Source organism: Macrotis lagotis, chromosome 7, assembly GCF_037893015.1.
Source record: "Macrotis lagotis isolate mMagLag1 chromosome 7, bilby.v1.9.chrom.fasta, whole genome shotgun sequence".
NCBI lineage: Eukaryota > Metazoa > Chordata > Mammalia > Peramelemorphia > Peramelidae > Macrotis > Macrotis lagotis.
The window spans coordinates 62,367,296-62,387,216 of record NC_133664.1 but is presented as its reverse complement, the minus strand read 5'-3'; the positions used below and the strand labels follow the sequence as shown (position 1 = coordinate 62,387,216).

The 19,921-nt window shown below is 35.3% G+C and overlaps 1 protein-coding gene across 3 annotated transcripts in view; it reads left to right on the top strand.

Annotated features, from left to right (window-relative positions):
- C7H10orf67 (chromosome 7 C10orf67 homolog) overlaps nt 1–19,921 on the top strand; it is a 142,027-nt gene that overhangs the window by 55,823 nt on the left and 66,283 nt on the right. For all 3 annotated transcript variants that reach the window (XM_074192993.1, XM_074192992.1, XM_074192994.1), the window contains 2 exons: nt 12,799–12,870; nt 13,700–14,083. In XM_074192993.1, the coding sequence (XP_074049094.1) occupies nt 12,799–12,870; nt 13,700–14,083 (456 nt within the window). The remainder of the gene's footprint in view (nt 1–12,798; nt 12,871–13,699; nt 14,084–19,921) is intronic.

Sequence of the window (19,921 nt, the reverse complement as noted above, 5' to 3'; positions counted from 1 at the left end):
ATATCTGATTCTCATCCCATTGTTATCTAGATAAATAATTCTCATGATGATAGGTCACCTGGAACCTAAATATCAAAAGCTATCTTACTAGAGGGGGAGATTGGAGCTCCCAATCTGTTATATTTTGATATTTAGATAAAGATATTTGAATTTGGTGAGCCAAAGACTATGCCATCAAAAAGAGTTATTGAGATATAAACTCACTGAGATAATAGGAATTACCTCAAACCCCTTCCCAAAAGTCTCCTCCAGAATAAACAAAATATCTGTTCTTTTTCCTTAAAAGATCTGACATTCCCTCTTAGACTTTCCTAAGAGAGAGTTAGCTCTTAATACTGCTTAATTTCTTAACTTCTTTCATGTCCCTATACCTTTGAGTCGAGAGTCTGTGTATGTGGAATTCATTCCTGTCCTTCCAAAGAATCTGATGTTCTTTCTTACCTTCATCTTTAGTTATTAGTAATAGGTACTGTTTTAAGAATACATAAATTGGGATAAAAATGTTGAAAAAGTCATTTTGTAAATTAATAATTTTCTTTTTTAATATTGAAATTCCTACAGATTTGAAGAATCAAAAATTTTTATCTTTAAAATACACTAATGACACAAGTAATAATATAATACTGGAATATTCCAGAAATAACTGAAAAAATATAAACGAGTGCTTTAAGCTCTTTAAACCAAGGTCTTTTGGTGAAATATTCTATTGAATACATTTATGTCCTTAATATAATCTTAATACATTTGTAAAAGAAAAATATAATTTTTTTCCTGCTTAGTGTTTTGATTGAAAAAATGTATCTTTTGTAAAAATAAATTTGTGAAGAATGACACAAAAACTCAAGCAAACCTTGAAATGTCATTATCAATGTCCATTATTCTTTTTCTTTTGTTCAGATACAAATTGTGAAATAAGAGTTTTTTCCTAAAGTTAGAGTAAACATTTTGGTGTCATCAATAAATAAAACTCTCAGTGGCACTTTCTCTGTGGTGGCAAATTAGTACCTTCTTAGTGACTGACTACCTTAGAAAAATCACTTGAGGACAGGAGTGGTTAAGTGATTTGCTCAAGGTCAGAGCAGAATCAAGGCCTTTCTGACTCCCCAAATAAAATATATTTTTATTTGAAGACAAGAAATCACAACAGTAAAAGAATACAAAAGATCATCTCCTGTAGTTTTGATAAGCTAATGCTACCTTTTAAATAATTACACATGATAATTGATAAATATCAACTGAAATATTCATTTTCAGATGTGTATTAAAGATGCAAACTAAAAATAGAAATTTCACTTTTTTGATATACTTTAAAGTTACTATGCTTTATTAATTAAATATCTCCCTGATACAAATTCAAGAGAATATTAATTTGATATTTTATCAATTATATTTTGATAGTGAAAATAATTGTAAAGGAAGAAATCTCTAGCATTACTTTTTCAGATACTGATGAATTTGGAAACTATGTCCACTTTAAGGTCTTTGACCATAGACATTTTGAAATACATTTTTATTGATTTATTTTGTATTTTACATCACCAGAATTTCTCCCAGTATTGACTATAACAAATAACTCCTTCCCCTCTCAGAGAGTCATCCAATAAAACAAATCATATTTAAAGAAAAAAAGAAAAAAGAGGGAGAAAGAATAAACAAAACTGATAAATATATTTTAAAAGTCTGAAAGTATATGCAGAATCCTACACACTGCAAAGGAGTGAGGTGGGAATGTTTTTTCTTGGTCCTTCTTTGGAACCATGCTTTGTAATTTTGCAATACTCAAGTTTAAGTTTGTTATTGTTGTTGATGTGGTTCTTTTCATTTACATTATCATTAGTTTGTTGTTTTTGTCTCTGTTTTTTTACTGATTATTTCATTCGGCATCAAATATGTCTTTCTGTGCTCCTTTGAATTTATCATATTCAATGTTTCTTATAACATAGTAATATTCTTTTACATTCACATTTGGCTGTTCTCCAACTGATGGACATCTACTTTTTCCCCAATGCTTCGCTACTATAAAACTATGTTTTAATAAATATTTTGTTTTATATGATTATTTCTTATCAATGACCTCTTTGGGGTATGTGTCTAGTAGTGGTACCTCTGGGTCAAAAGTTATGGACACTTTAGGTTAGGGCTACTTTATTTTCATGATTCCAAATTGCTTTAGAAATTGTACTGTTTCATAGTTTCACCAACAATGCACCAGTGTGTCCATCTTCTGCCTAACATTGACTCTTCTCACCTTTTGTCAACTTTGCCAATTTGAAGACTATGACCCAAAACTTCAAGGTTATTTTCATTTTCATTTTTCTTGTTATTTGTAATTTGGAATATTCTTTCATATGGTGAACAGTTGGAATACTTCTTTTGAGAACCATGTATGTGTTTACTTGACCATTTATCTATTTGGCTTTTAGCTTCAAACACAGATTCAGCAAAGGATTGAGGTAGTCACAAGGGATTTGAAAATCTGTCTTTAAAGACAATTTCTAAATGTTGAAATAATTTTGTCTCATGGTTTTAAATTGTACTACAAATGATCCCTTTTTTAGAGCTTAAGCTAATTAAGATCATGTTTTAGTCAACTATACATCAATATTATTTGAATATGCAAACTGTTGTGTCAAACTGAGCATGAAATTTTATGAGGCATAGATTTCAATATTATTATCTATTTATTCTGCCGAAATGAAAGTGAGACTAGAGAGCAAGTTTTTATTTAATTTAAGTTGTATGAAATAGCTTTTACAACTGAGACTTACGTTTTTCAATTTGGACTTTAGTGGACTGTATTCAGCAGTTCCACCTTGAGAGATTGCATGTTATACTCAGCATTTCTAGCTTAATTTTGTGGTGAACTTGTATTAGATTAAGTCTATGGTGAAAGGACTTTTATCACCTTGTTCAAGATGTTGTTTTTATTTAGTCATCTGCAAATGCACTTGCCAGTAATGGCCGAATTCATGCTGGTCAATGAAACACACTTTTTCTTTTTTAGGTTTTTGCAAGGCAAATGGGGTTAAGTGGCTTGCCCAAGGCCACACAGCTAGGTCATTATTAAGTATCTGAGACCGGATTTGAACCCAGGTACTCCTGACTCCAGGGCTGGTGCTTTATCCACTGCACCACCTAGCTGCCCCAACACACTGACTTATTATGTTGAATTAGGGATAGGGATGGGGACTGGACTTGTGATTTCATTGGTGTGTGGAAATCCTGGATGAGGAAATTCCTTCTATAAATGCAAGTCAGCACCTTCTCTGTAGCTTGTAGACTTAGCAAGTTGTCTTGAACACCAAGAGGTTAAAGGGACTTACCCAAAGTCTCATAGCCAGTAAGGGTCAGAAGCAAGATTAGAATTCAAGCCATCCTTTCTCCCCCCCTTGCTTTGAGTGTGCTATATAAGAATAGAGCAGTCAAAGATGCTTCAGTTTTGAGAGAAAAAAGAAGAAATCCTGGTGAGTTACTGGAGAAAGGGATGCAGTTGAATTCAACTGGATTTTTAAAGCTACTGCTGTAGGCCTAACAGTATTCTAGGTACTAAGGATACAAGTCAAAAATGAAACTATTTCTTCTTTCAAAACATTTGTCTTCTACTGGGGAACAAAAGTACTAAAGATGACTATAATCTTGGCAGACTTGATGATCCTACGAGCTAGAGGGTTATGGAATTTGAAGTTAACTGGAAGAATTTTTTTTCAGTTGCTAAAAGAAAAATTTGCAAATGTACAAGATATTGATAGCTGTCTTGCAGAGATTGGAAAAACATATCCCTTTATCTGCTGCTTCTTTTACTATCAGCATTTCCTTCCATTCCTTTATAGAATATGTAGTATCTTTCCATATTACCTAAGAAGGAGAAAGGAGAAAAAGTTATGTCACAGAGAAAGAACACTGCTTGGCTTAGGAGACTGCATGCATTCTATTTTTCTTGACTATTTTCTCTATAATATCACAGGAAAATACATTTTTTGTATGTGTTGAGATATTTATTTTTGGATAAAGGAGAGAAATGAAATACATATGGATAGGAATTGTAAAGATTTTAAATTTCAACAACGGGGACTATTATCTTTGAAATTTAAAAATTTTAAGAGACTTTCAAGTGACTACTTTTTCATGAATTCATTAATTTTGCCATACATAGTCACTGTATCTGTTAAACCCTTATACACTTTCTCACATATAAGCTTGACAGGGTTTTATATATAGCCATGTTAGTTTCTAACATGGCATATCACATTGTAGTCCTAATCATTAAACAGTTGAATAGAATTAAAAATTGAAAGTCAGAAAATTAACTAGAGACCAAAAAGGTGATATTGTAGAAATAGCAATAAAGAGCCAGAAGATATGGACTTTAATACCAACTTTGTGATTCTTTATATGAATGGCTCTAACCATTTTAGTTCTGTGGATTTCAGTTTTATCACCCATTGAATGGAAGGAAGTTAGATGAAAGAATTGTTAAGGCACCTTCCATCTCTATATCTCATGAGCTATGATTTTTGTGATTATGTTGCAAAGATTCACTTGCTTCCTTTAATTGATTTTAAAAATAAAAGTATTATGATCTCTTTAACCTTTTAATATTCACAAAGATAAAGCATATTTAACTGTCTCCATCATCTAGGATACTCAAAATCCCAAAGAACCCCATAAACTGTGAGCTCATTGACCCTGAGTTCCCTCAGTACCTTTGCCCCAACTCCCACACTATTGACAAATACATACAACAAAACTCTCATAATCAGTAGATACTCATGTTCCAGTGTTATGGATACCATAGCTCCATGGAAATTTGTCATGGCCACAATAAACAGCCAAATGGTCATAACCTCTCCAGAACAAAAGATTGCAAAGCTGTGAACTACCAGTATAGTAACACCAAGAGAGCCAGAGCCAGTCAACATCCCTATGACACCATTGCTTTTGCAAAACATATCTATTGGCACCAAAACAAAGAATTAAGGAATAGAAGGAGCACCTATAGGTGAAGGGTAAGGTCTGTGAAAGGAGATGAGGACCTTATACTGGATGTGACTGGGAAATTGTGTGCTTGAAAAATCTACTTATTTTAAATTGATAGGAGGGAAGTCAGAATCCCTGGATCCAATTGGTATCTGGGGGGAGTGAGAGAACATGGACCCCCAGGTAAGATTTTGAGGAAGGATATAGATAAATGGTGGGTTGTGTAATCAGAGAAGTGGTGAGGAAGTGGCCCTTCTGTGAGACATTGTCTTCTCTGAAACTTGCAATAATGGGTATTCTTCTGAAAGTAAGGCACAATAAAAGGGGGAAATCCATGAAGCAAATTCTATAAGACAGTGGCAGAAAGGATTTAGGAAAGACTCTAGGATGGATACCTTAGAAGCTTTGATTTTATGAGGAATAGAGAGAAAAGAGAAAGAGATCAGATATAAGGACCATGAATCAGAGAAAGAGAGTCTAAAGTAGACCAGAAAGAATAGATAATGAAGAGAGTGAGAGAAATCCTTTTTGGAAATGGGTGCAAAAATGAAATTTGGAAAACTAATATATAGGACTAGTTGAAAGTGAGCGAAAAATGGGTAAATTTACTTAAATGAGAAGGGGGAAAAGAGGTTAAAGAATTTTATAACCAGATAAAAGCAGCAGAGAAAAAGGAACTGAAGCTCAAAGGAGAGCATATCAGGGTGAGGGGAAGAGAGAAAACAGAAATAATAACAGTTTATAAAAATGACTAAAGTAAATGAAGGAATTTAATCATGTTTACAGCAGAAAGGGGGGGATCATAATTTGGAAAGAAAGCAGTATTAAAGATGGACTGAGAAATTATAAACCTCTTATAACTTTAAATATTAACAGAGTAAAAAATCCAGCAAAAAGAAAAAGAGTGACAGATTGGATAAGAAAAAATTCTATAATCTGTTATTTACAAGAAACGCATTTAAAAAAACCAAACCATGCATAAAATAAAGCAGTATAGAAAACAGTTTATTATAAAACAAGTGATATTATGTTGAAAGGAGTTGTTGATCATAAACCAATATTAGTAACAAACTTATAGCCTCCAAATGCCTTAGCTTCTAAAATCATAGATACGTTACCTGGGCCTCATGAAAACATAGACAATAACATAATAGTAACAGAAGACTTCAGTATCCCTGTGTCAATTTTTTTTTATGTTAAGTAGAACAGAAAAATAATCAGAAAGGGAAATCATTGAACTGAACAAATTACTGAAGAAACCAGAGTCAAAAGACTCATGACATCTTCCAGATGGAAAAGAAAAGTAATTTTTTATATTTCTCAGCACCACTTGTAACTTTTACAAAGTTTGGCCATATTTAAGGGCACAGAGTCATCAGAAACAAATAAAATATAGTTAAAACATCCTTTATGTAGGCCATAATTCAATAAAAATAATAATTGGTTCAAGGACCGAAAACAAAATATATAGATCCAAATGTAGATTTAACAATAAAATATTAAATAATGAGTGGGTCAACAAAATCATAGAAATAATACCTATGTAAAATGAGAAAGATGAAAAAACACATCATAATTTCTAGGATGCAGCTATTTCAGTCCTCAGGGGAAACCCCCTCACAAACATACATTAATAAAATAAAAAAAGAAAGGATTAATGAACTGTATATTCATTTTTAAATTAGGAACCAAGCAAACCTAAAGTAAACACAAAATAGAAGATATTAAAATGAGAGAAAATAAACTGGCAACAGAAAAAACATAGAAATGATAAAACTGAAAGCATGCTCTCTGAAAAGAATAATAAAATTGGTAAACTCTTAGCCGATCTAATTAAAAAGAGATCAGAAAATCAAATCAATAGAAAATGAGTAAGATGAAATCACAGCTAAACCAGAAGCAATCAAAAGAACAGTCAGAACATATTATGCATATTTATATGCTCACAAAACTGAGAATAGAATGATGCCCTTCAAAAATATAAATAAATTTTATCAGACTATCAGAAGACCAAATAGAGATCTTAAACAACAAAATCTCAGAAAAGGAAGTATAAAAAAAAATGAAAAAGAAGTAGATCTAGCTTTAAAGGAACTACAAATGGAAAAAAAAATCTCCTGGTTCTGATGCACACAAGTTGGTAGAGCTATGAAGCAGTCCAATTATTTTGGAAAGCAATTTGAAATTTAGCAAATAAAAGACTAAAACGTCTATACACTTTGAAGCAGAGATTTAATTACTGGGCTTATACACCAAGGAAGCCGTTACTCCTTATATTCCAAAATATTAACAACAGCATTTTTTTCCCTAATAGCTAAGAATTGGAAAAAAATTCCTATCACTCAGGGAATGACTGAACAAACTGAGGTACATGAAGATTTGTATGAATTGATGCAGAGTGGAGTAAGCAGAGCTAAGAAAGCAATATTTAAAGTAACAAAAGCAATATAATTGAAAAGAACAAATAGAAACTTAAAAATCAAAAGTATATATAAAAAAAATGATAAAGATAAAGCAAAACACAAAGAGATATGAGAAAATACCCCCAACTATCCCTTCATGGAGGCATAGAATAGAAGAAATATTAGACAGAGACAAATATTATGCCAAATACTATTTCCTTCTGTGTTGGTCTTGTATACACTGTGTTGGATTGATCTCCATCCCATGGTTATCTAGAATAGTTCCCAAGTGGGTCACTTGGAGCCTATTTGCCAAAAACAATCTTACTAGAATGGGAGATTGGTTAAGTGGCTTGCCCAAGGCCACACAGCTAGGTAATTATTAAGTGTCTGAGACCAGATTTGAACTCAGATACTCCTGACTCCAGGGCCGGTGCTCTATCCACTGCACCACCTAGCTGCCTCCATCCAGTATATTTTGATATTCAGACAAATATAGTTGAAGTTGGTGCCCCAAAGATCATCCCATCAAAAAAGTAATATTAAGATGTAAATACCCTTCCCCAGACTCATCCTAAAGGGTATTCCATCAAAAAGGAATACTGAGATGTAAACCCACTGAGATAATAGGAATTGCTTTAATTCCTACCCCAAAATTCTGCTCAAGAATAACCAAAATTCCTGCTATTTTTCAGAAGACCTGACATTTTCTCTTGGTTTTGATAAAGTTTTTACTGCTTAATTTCTTAACTTCTTTATTTGTTACTTTTAAGCCACAGTAATATGTAATAAACTTTCATATTCCCATACCTCTGAGTCAAAATTCTATGTGTGGAAGTCATTCCTTACGTTCCAAAGAGTCCAGCACTCTTTCTAGCTTTCATCATGTGCTCCTCAGATATTGCATATTGCACAAGTTTTTAAACTTTTATTAATGTGTCTATCAGTTGTGCAGATTTTTTCCTCTCTAGAAAAATGCAATTCTGTGAAATGAAGGGAAAGGGAAGATAGTTATAACAGGAAATAATTTTATTTTTTAACCATTATTTTGTTGTCAGTCTCCCAACCCCAGTTTATCTAATTATAAAAAACAAAGGTCAGACAGGAGAGGTAATGAGGCATCAATAAGATAATAAGGTGTTAACTACACTGAGATGTTTCCCTGAATCCCCTCACTTGGGAAGAAAACATTTCTTGGATTAAATTGAACCAAAATTTTGAGATTGCCTGCCTGGCTGAAAATTGACCATGCTTCCTGAGGGTTTTAAGGGTTTTAAGTAGCATATCTGCCACCTTTAGACCAAGGATATAGTTGTAGAGTTTGGCTTAATCCAGGCTTGGAGCCAATACTAGAAGGGTCTCTCTCTCTCTCTCTCTCTCTCTCTCTCTCTCTCTCTCTCTCTCTCTCTCTGTCCCTGCCTCTGTCTGTCTCTGTCTCTGTCTCTGTCTCTCTCTCTGTCTCTCTGTCTCTCTCTCTGTCTCTCTCTGTGTCTCTGTCTCTCTGTCTCTGTCTGTCTCTTTTTGTCTCTCTGTCTTTGTCCCCTTTTCCTCTCTCCCTAACCTCTGATCTGCAATGATACCTAGGAATTCAACCCATAGGAGATATACCATCTATCAGTTTAGAAGTTAGTTAGGCAGAGTTTAAGGCATGGCAGGGAGCAGAGACAGAAAGGGAATTCTTTGATGGGGAAGTAATTTTGATGATGGGCACCACTGGGGGGAAGGGACTTGCAGAGATACTGGAGGTTTATTTATTGTTGAAGAAATCACAAAACCTCTCTAACTCAGGAGTGCACAAAAGACCATAAATTTTAATTCATAAATTACAGCAAAAAATGTTACAAGTGAATTCACAGAATTCTTTAAGGAGGCAACAAGATAAAAAAAGTAAGTTTTTTTTCTAAATAGAAGTAAAGTTCAGAAAGAGAAGAAGAAGAGAAAGTAGGGGTGGCTGGGCTGAGAATGGCAGCCTGGCAGAACAGGGGCAGAGCTTTTTAAGGAAGCCTAACCCATGTTCATGTTGGGAGAGGTTTGGGGAGGAGTAAGGGGGGTACCAGGGAGGACTACGGAACAGCTCACATATGACATAAGGTAGTGTCCCTTGGCATGTTTGGAAGGGCTATCTTTAGTTCAGGGTCAGAGTTAAAGCTAGAAACCTCAAAGAATTTAAAGTATCCTAACATGGAGGTGCCACTCAGAGTCTTTGTTAGCACAAGATATTTTAGCCTCTTAGAATATATGGTGCCCCACCTTGAAGGGTACCATCTAGCCAGGATTCCTTGTTAGCACAAGATAGAATGGAGAAGGATTAAAGGTTTTAAAGATGGACTGTTTGATTTAGGACTTGTTAACTGAGGAAGGGGCCCTATTAGGTACCATCCTTGCTAATGGTGGGGTTTTGACTGTAAGTATGAGGCCAGTGCAGAAAGGAAAGCATTATCACAATACAAAGAAAGAAAAGGATTATAATATATCTGAATTATAATATTTGTTTCTAATACAAAAAAAAGGAATTACAGTATTTCTCTCTCTCTGCCCAGAGGTTCCCTATTTTAGTTTTAAGGAGTGCGACACTTTGTAGCAAAGAAGAGAACAGATAATGGATTCATTAGAGAACTAACCCTGACCATTGGGAGGCAAGCTGAGTATTAGAGGCAGAGAGGAAACCCACTGAGGTCCCCATAGCAGCTATATTTATTCCCTCCATATGCATCATACTACTCATGCTCTGTTTTTGTCCACTTTTTTAATGATCTGTCTGGGAGAACGTACCCAAGGTTTATGGGAGAAATACTTTGTGACTATTGTTCTTTTCTATAATTTCTTAGTGACTCTTTTATGATGAACCTATTTTATCCACTGACTAAGGAGAATCTTATTATTAGAGTTGATCATATATGGGGACCAATGAGTAGGGCAATCAGGAGATAAAGTTTATTCAAACTCTAATGGGCCATATAACCAAGGAGACTGGGAAGCAGTCCTGGGGTGCAAAGCATAGTCTAAAAGAAAGAGACTAGGCTGGATAGAATGAAGCACTTAGGACAAACAGTATTCACCAAAACTAACAAGAAGTTGTTGGGTGCTGGTCTCCTGTTCACCCTATATTAGGTTAACTGGGGAGCTCTGAATATACCTTCCCATTCTGAAGCCACTCTGTCTGAATGTTTTTGTTTAGTTGTATCTGATTCTGTATGATTTTGTCCATGGGGTGGTCTTGACGTTAGTTTTCTATTTCTTTCTCCATGTGGAAAACTCTTTTCAAAAAACCCTTCATGAGTTCTTCCAAGATTGGATTTGAAGCCAATTCATAATAATACTCTTTGAGACTACACATTTTAAAGAGGAGGAACTGAGGCAAATAAGGGTTAAGTGATTTGCCCAGAGTCATACAGCTTATAAGCATCTGGGGACCTTATTTGAATTCAGATTTTCTTGACCTGACAGACACCTAAACTTTTTGGTTGTTTATATTTGACTTGAGGATGATTTCAGTATATTTGGCTTCATTATTTCTTTATTTGTTTGTTTGTTTTTGGTTTTTGTGGGGCAATGGGGTTAAGTGACTTGCCCAAGGTCACACAGCTAGGAAGTATTAAATATCTAAGGCCGGATTTGAACTCAACCCTTCTGACTCCAGGGTCAGTGCTTTATCTATTGTGCCACCTAGCTGCACCCTTATTATTTGTTTTTTAAAAGTTTTTATCGATTTTTGTTTACATTGTTATCCTTTCGCATTGCTTCCCCCACTTCCATAATTCCCTTGTAACAAAGTACTTTTAAAGCAAAACAAATTTTACATTGACCAAAAGTGTTTAAGTTCTAATAACTAATAGAGCATTTTAAGGTCTATAAAGAATTGAATTATTATCTTATTTGATCCTCACAACTTCCCCATAATGTAGACAGGTACATGAGGTATCACTCATTATCATTTTATAATTGAAGAAGCTGAAACCCAAGGAGCTTGAATGACTTTTCATGGTGACATAGCTAACGAGAGTCATAGGTGGGATTCGACCCCAAATAGCCCCTGACCACCTCCACTACATTTTCAACTACCTCATTCTGCTTCTTTGATGTTACAGCAATAGCTAAGGTCTAGTTCAGTGGAAAGGCAGCCAGGTGGCGCAGTGAATAGATTCTGGGTCTATTAACCAGGAAGACCTGAGTTCAAATTCAGTCTCAGACATTAACTCTGTGCCCCTGGGCAAGTCCCTTCACCCTGTTTATAACAGTTTCCACATCTATAAAATGATTTGGAGAAGGAAATAGCAAACCACTTCAGTATGTTTGCCAAGGGAAACCTAGTGGTTCAACCAGCTGAGGCAGTCTTTTCTGGAGGGGGCAGGAAGAGGGGAAGGAGGGAGAAAAATATAAAACTCAAAACCTTGCAAAAATGATTGTTGAAAACTATCATTCCATGTAGTTGGAAAAATAAATAAATAAAATATTTGTTTTAAGAGGGGGAAAGCAATTTAAGGTATATATGAATGTGTTGGAGAACTATTCTTCTGTAAAAAAATCATGCTTGGGTGGACTTCAGAAAAGGCTGGAAAAATTTGCATGAACTGATGTTGAATTGGGCAGAACCAGGTGAACATTGTACACATCAATAGTACTATTGTGTATTGGTTAACTATGATGGATGCAACTCCTCTCAACAGTTCAGTGACCCAGATCAATTCTAAAAGCCTTGTGGTAGAAAATGCTATCCACATTCGGGGAAAAAAAAGCTATGGTATACGAATGCAAACCAAAGCAAACCATTTCATTTTTTAAAACTTGTTCCATGGGTTTTATTCCTTTTTCTCGTGGTTTTTTTCTCTCTTTAGTTCTGATTCTTCTTTCACAACATGGAAAATATACTAAATATGACTGTGCATAACCTATTGTGTATAACCTATAACATGTTGAGGTAATGAGGAGGGGGAAGGGAAGGGAGAGAGGAAGAAAAATGTGGACCTCAAAAGCCTACAAAAATGAATGTGGAAAACTATCTTTTCAAAAAATCCTTTGTGAGTTCTTCCAAGAGCACCTTTTGGATTTGAAGCCAATTCATAATAATATTCTTTGAGACTTCACATGTAGGCATTTTGTCGCTGCTTTCCTCTTCTGAGATGATGTTTTGATCTTCCCTGTCAGCATAGTAGCTTTCTATGGTTATCACTCTTTTTGAGTTTTTTTTTTCTCATTTTGCTCATAGGATAAACAGTACCAAGCTTTTTGTGTTGGGGGTTGTGGGCAGGGTTCTCATTCCTGGCTTTCTTCACTGGTGTCTCAGGTGCTCAGAGTTTGCTCCCTGCATTGAGGAAGTATAGTATCCTTTACAGAGGACCTCTCTAAGGAGATTGACCTGATTGTCTTCCCGAAAGAGCCTCTACCTGTCCATTTAAACATTAACCTTTATCTTTTACAGTATGAGCAACAAAAGCAAGATATAGAAGAAACAAAACAACTCTTGAGTGCTCAAAGCCATATGGCTATGAAGGTAGGTGATTGGGTATTTATCTGCTATTCTCCCATACTGGTCAAAGTCTTCATGTGAATAACAACTGATCATAGGGAAAATGGATAAGCCTCTTGTGTATGTACATACATAGCACCTAGTCATGGGATCAATCCACGAGGTAGACAAAGCCCTTGGGGAAGATGGAGGAGCCAGGGTGTTTTGCACCATTCATGGATATACCCTATGCCAGTCCATAGGATAGGATTGTGGGGTAGACAGACCCTCAGGTAATATGGATTTTCTAACTCAACTAAGATTTTACTTCTCCCTCCCTCACACTCATAATCCCTGTAGTTTCTTGTCTTTTATACTTTTATTCTCTGCCTTTCATTGGCACTTTTCTACTTCCTACTTGAGCATTTCCTTCTTTTCATCCAGATTTTGTTTTCATTAATCAGATCAATCATTTAATAAACATCAAATGCCTTTTCTGGTCCAGGCACTGTGTTAGGGCTGGGGGGGATACAAAAAAGAGACAAAAACAGTCCTTGCCCTCAAGGAACTCACAATCCAATGGGAGAGACAACATGTCAGAGAAAATGCCCAGAACCAAAAGATGGAATGCAACCAGGAGACCAGAGTGACTGGATGGAGTACATGGAAAGGAGAAAGGGGTAAGAAGATTGGAAATGTAGGAGGGGGCCATGTTTAAAATGAGAAAATGAGCCAGTCCCTCCCTCCAAAGAAATAGATGTGTAGTTTGACCATCTTTAAACACTGACCTTTTCTGCTCAGACTCCTCTTCCCTAGATTCTTCAAGAAGCTTACTTTTGTTATATACTTTTCTTTTTTTCTTTCTTTCCCCTAGCATGGTAAAGTAACTTCCAAAGAAAGACTAACTCCAAAGCCATATGAAGAAAGACTATTGCCAAGCTTATATAAAGAAAGAGCAATTCCAAGCTCATATGAAGAAAAAGTAACTCCAAGGTCATATAAAGAAAAAGTAACTCAGAGGGCATATGAAAAAAAGGTAACTCGAAGATCATATGAAGAAAAAGTAACTCCAAGTCCAATTCATGAAAGAGCAACCCCAAGGGCATTGGATGAAAGAGCTACTCCAAGGGCACTGGATGAAAGAGTCACTTCAAGGGCATTGGATGAAAGAGCCACTCTAAGGGCATTGGATGAGAGAGTTACTCGAAAGTCATCAGAAGAGAAAGTAGGTGCCCACAAGCTCCCCACAGTGGGTCAGGTAAGAAGGCAATGTTGCCACTTAAACAGCTGTTCTTTCCTTGTATCAACAGCCCATGCCAGACTGGGTGGGTGACACTGACAATTCCTGCATACTATGAATGTTTAATAAATGTTTGATGAATTTGTCAAATTGAATCTAATTTGACAATAGTGTTAGCTATAGGTCTATTCTGCATTAGATCTGTATTTGAGTAGGACCATGAAGTAGGTGATGGTGTGCATCTGGCCAGGACTTGGGGGAGCACACCCTACTCAACAAATATGAATTGGGGAAAGCATAGCTAGTCCATCATTTGCCTGGGAAAGCTCTAGTTTGATTTAGTCCAATATGAACTAAGGGTGGAGCATGGCTGCCCAAAAAGCTAATGCACATTTAGACTGCTTCAAGAGAGTTTGAGAAGTGGGAAACACTCTTATTTACTGGTCATATCACCCTTGGAGTGTTCTGTTCAGTTCTGGAGGCCACATTTTAGAAAGAACATGGACAAATTCAGAGATATACAAAGGATAATAAAGGAATGTACATAACTTGAAGGGGAAAGGGGAAAAAAGAATAAACTTTATCTAGTACTATATCTAGCATCCACTTAACTAAGGTCTTTAAAAAGAACTCATTCAGTCCTTAGGACAACCTTTCAACTTAGGCACCATTATAACCATTTTATAATTCCCACCTTATGAAGTGACTTGCATAGGGTCACACAACAGTAAATTTCTGAGGCCTGTTTTGAATTTAGGTCTTTCTGACTTCCAGCCTGGTACTCCATGTAATGTGTCACCTAGCTACCTATAAGTACCACTTGAAGAAATGAGCAATGTTTGCCCTGGAAAAGAGAAGACTTAAAGAAGACTTGATATCTGTAGAAGAAGAATTATCCCTAGAAGGCCAAACTGGGGCAATAGGTGGGAATCAAAGAAAAACAAATTTAGCTTGAGGTGTTGGGGGTGCCAGAGAAATTCCTTCTAACATGAGTAGGTAATTACCCCAGTAGGTAATTGGTTTTTTCCCTCTCTAGAGTTCTTCAAATGAAGGTGGAGTTATCATTTGTGTGTCTTTTGGAAGAGATGTTTTGTTCAGGTATGGGTTGTTCTGCATAGTTTTTGAGGTACCTGAAGACCCTGCCACTGCTGAGAATCTTTGTTTCTCTAGGCTGTAGTTGTTCAAGTCCTGACAGTTGGTGGGAAGAAATGATTTTTACAGATTAGGAAAGACCTGGGGAAGGGCCATCCAAGAGATGAGGAAGAAACCCCAACAAATTAATACGCAAACTTCTGAAAGACATAAACTACATCATGTGCATGTATGGGAGATGCTATTAAGAAAGGCATGAACAGATGAGATAAGTTTTGTAAATGCTGAGTAGTTTACTGAGAAATAGTACGATAAAAGCTGGAGTAGGAGATTGGTGTCATATTATAGAGGTCCTTCAGTGCCTGGATAAGGCATTTATTGGGTGGGCACTAGGGAGCCATAGAAGAGTTTTGAGAGGGGGAGTAGCATTTTCAGAATCACAGATTAAGCAGAAGGCTTTAGTAATTATATGTAAGATAGATTAGAACAGGAAGAAATGATAAATTTGGAAATGAATCAAGAGATTGTGGTGTTAAGCCCAACAAGAGGAAGGAAAAAGTAGACAATCTCTATTATAGAGTTGAGGAAATAGAGGCAAATAGAAGTTAACTCACTTGCCCAGAAATCACACAGCTAATAGGTGTCTGAGGACAGATTTGACTCCAAATCCAGAGCACTTATCTAGCTTCAAGCAGTAACGAGGGCCTGAACTAATGTGGAGGTATATAATGCCTCTGGAAAGCTAGGTATTGTGGGACACAGCATTGAGCTAGAAGTCAGAAAACTTGGGTTCAAATCCAGCCTTAGACACTTACTAGTTGTGTGACCTTGGGCAAGTCATTTAATCCTGTTTTCCTCAGTTTTTGCAGCTGTAAAATGAACTGGAGAAGGAAATGGCAAGCCACTCCAATAGTTTTTGCTAAAAAAAATCCCAATTTGGATCAAGAAGAGTTGGACATGACCAAACAACAACATGTAGTTTATAAAGTTCTTTACTTGTGATATACAAAACACTTGACTCACAACATCCTTGTGAGGTAGATAGTTCATGGTTTATGAAAAATAAGGTTGTAAGAAATTTAAGTAACTTGCTCACAGGCACATAGCACTGAGATATCAGAGCTAGGACTTGAATCCAAGTTCAGTGATCTCAAATCCATACTCCTCTTCCTAAAGCTACCCCAGCTGCCACATGTTAGTCCCGACTTTCCATTCCTATTACCACCATTGTTGCAGAAGGAGTAGCTTTAGGAAGAGGAGTATGGATTTGAGATCACTGAACTTGGATTCAAGTCCTAGCTCTGATATCTCAGTGCTATGTGCCTGTGAGCAAGTTACAATTTTTCTCCCAATCTCGATTCCCTCCCACCCCGACAGAAGGCTGTCCAATAGTCTTTACATTGTTTCCAGGCTATACATTGATCAAAGTTGAATGAATGTGTTGAGAGAAAAAAATCATATCCTTAAGGAAAAAAATTATATGAAATAGCAAAATTACATAATAAGATACCATTTTAAAAAATTTAAATTAAAGCTAATAGTCTTTGGTCTTTGTTTAAACTCCATAATTCTTTGGCTATAGATGGTATTTTCCATTGCAGATACCCTAGTTTGATCATCACCTCCATCTAGCTGTTAGGGTATACAGTGTTCTTTTGGTTCTGCTCATCTTTCCCAGCATCAGTTCATGCAGATCCTTCCAGGCTTTTCTGAATTCCAATCCCTCCTGGTTTCTAATCAAACATATATACATATATAGCATAATTTGTTCAGCCATTCCCCAACTGATGGACATTCACTCAATTTCCAATTTTTTGCCACCACAAATAGGGCTGCTATGAATATTTTTGTACAAGTGATGTTTTTACCCTTTTTCATGATCTATTCAGGGTATAGATCCAGTAGTGGTATTGATGGATCAAAGGATATGTACATTTTTCTTGCCCTTTGGACATAATTCCAAATTGTTCTCCAGAAAGATTGGATGAGTTCACAGCTCCACCAACAATGTATTAGTGTCTCAGATTTCCCACATCCCTTACGACATTGATCATTGTCCTTTCTAGTCATATTGACCAGTCTGAAAGGTGTGAGGTGGTACCTCAGAGATGCCTTAATTTGCATTCTCTAATCACTGATTGACACTAAAGAAAAGCCCTGCTTTACCATTTTCCATATTGTTTTTGCTTTTTAAAAAATTTTAGCAAGGCAATGGGGTTAAGTGACTTGCCCAAGATCACATAGCTATGTAATTATCAAGTGCCTGAGTTCAGATTTGGACTCAGGTCCTCCTGACTCCAGGGCCAGTGCTCTATCCACTGCACCACCTAGCTGCCCCTAATCACTATTGATTTAGAACAATTTTTCATATGACTATGGATCACTTTGATTTCCTCATCTATAAATTGTCTCTGCATATCCTTTGACCATTTGTCAATTGGGGAATGGTTTATTTTTTTTATTTTTTTATAAATTTGACTCTGTTCTCTATGTATTTTAGAAATGAATCCGTTGTCAGAAATACTAGTTGTAAAAATTATTTCCCAATTTACAACATTTTTTTTATCTTGGTTATAGTGGGGTTTGGGGGCAAAAGCTTTTTTAATTTAATGTAATAAAATTATCTGGTTTGTTTTTAATAATGTTCTCCATCTCTTCCTTGGTCATAAACTGCTTCCCTTTCCATAGATCTGACAAGTAAACTATTCCTTGAACTCCTAGTTTGCTTTCAGTATTGTCTTTTATGTCTAAATTCTTACCCATTTTGATCTTATCTTGGTATAGGGTGTGAGATGTTGGTCTAATCCAAGTTTCTGCCATACTAACTTCCAATTTTCCTAACAGTTTTTATCAAAGAAAAAGTTTTTATCCCAGAAGCTGGACTCTTTGGGTTTATCAAACAGCAGATTAGTATAATTATTTCCTGCTATCTCTTTTGCTCATAGTCTATTCCACTGATCCACCACTCTATTTCTTATCCAATACCAGACAGTTTTGATGACTGATCCTTTATCATATAATTTTAGATCTGGTATGGCTAAGCCACCTTCTTTTGCACTTTTTTCATTAAATCCCTGGAAATTCTTGACTTTTTATTTCTCATATGAATTTATTTATAGTTTTTCTGATTCATTAAAGACATTTTTTTGAATTTTGATTGGAGGGTACTAAATGATTAGTTTAATTTAGGTAGAATTGTCATTTTTATTGTACTAGCTTAACCTATCCGTGAATAGTTGATAATTTGTCTAGTTTTTTAAATCTGATTTTATTTGTGAGAGAAGTGTTTTGTAGTTGTTTTCATAGAGTTTCTGGATCTGTCTTGGCAGCTAAACTCCCAAGTATTTTATATTGTCTGAAGTTATTTTGAATGGGATTTCTCTTTCTAGCTCTTGCTGTTATATCTTGTCAGTAATAAATAAAAATGCTGAGGATTTATGAGGGTTTATTTTATATCCTGTAATTTGTTAAAATTGCTAATTGTTTCTAGTAGTTTTTAGATGATTCTTTAGGCTCTTCTAGGTATACTATCATGTCATCTGCAAAGAGTGAGAATTTTGTCTTTTCCTTCCTAATTCTAATTCCTTCAATTTCTTTTTCTCTTATTGCTGAAGCTAACATTTCTAACACAATATTGAACAGTAGTGGTGATAATAGGCCTCCTTGTTTCACCCCATCTTATTAGGAATGCCTCTAGCCTCTCTCCATTGCATTTTTTGATGGTTTCAGATAGATACTGCTTATCATTCTAAGGAACAATCCATTTATTCTTATGCTCTCTAGTGTTTTTAGTAGGAATAGGTGCTGTATTTTGCCAAAGGCTTTTTCAGCATCTATTGATATAATCATGATTTCTGATAGGTTTGTTATTGATATAGTTAATTAAACTAACAGTCTTCCTAATAATGAACCAATCCTGTATTCCTGGGATAAATCCTGTTTGGTCATAGTGTATTATCTTAGTGATAACTTGATGTAATCGCTTTGCTAAGATTTTATTTAAGATTTTTGCATCCATATTCATTAGGGAGATAGGTCTATAATTTTCTTTCTCTTTTGACTCTTCCTGATTTAGGTATCAGCACCATATTGGTGTCACAGAAAGAGTTAGGCAGAGTTGTGTCCTCACCTATTTAGCCAAAGAGTTTATATAGAATTGGAACCAATTGTTCCTTAAATGTTTGATAGAATTCACTTATGAATCCATCTGGCCCTGGAGATTTTTTTTCCTTAGGGAGTTCAATAATGGCTTGTTGAATTTCTTTTTCCTGAGATGCGGTTATTTAAGTATTTAATTTCCTCTTCATTCAACCTGGGCAACTTATATTTTTGTAAATATTCATCAATTTCCCCTAGATGATCAAATTTATTAGCATACAGTTGGACAAAATACAAATTGTTACTTTATTTCCTCCTCATTGGTGGTGAGTTCACCTTTTTCATTTATAAGACTGGGTAATTTGGTTTTCTACTTTCTTTTTTTTAAATCAAATCAACCAGAGGTTTACCAATTTTTTTTAGTTTTTTTCATAAAATCAACTCGGTTTTATTTATTAATTCAATAGTTTTCTTGATTTTTATTTTTATTAATTTCTCCTTTAATTTTCAGAATTTTAATTTGGTATTTAGTTGGGGTTTTTTAATTTGTTCTTTCTCTAATTTTTTTTAGTTGAGTGTTTAGTTCATTGATTTCCTCTTTCTCCAATTCAGTCATGTAAGCATTTGAAGTTATAATATATCTGACAACCGCCTTGCTGTATCCTA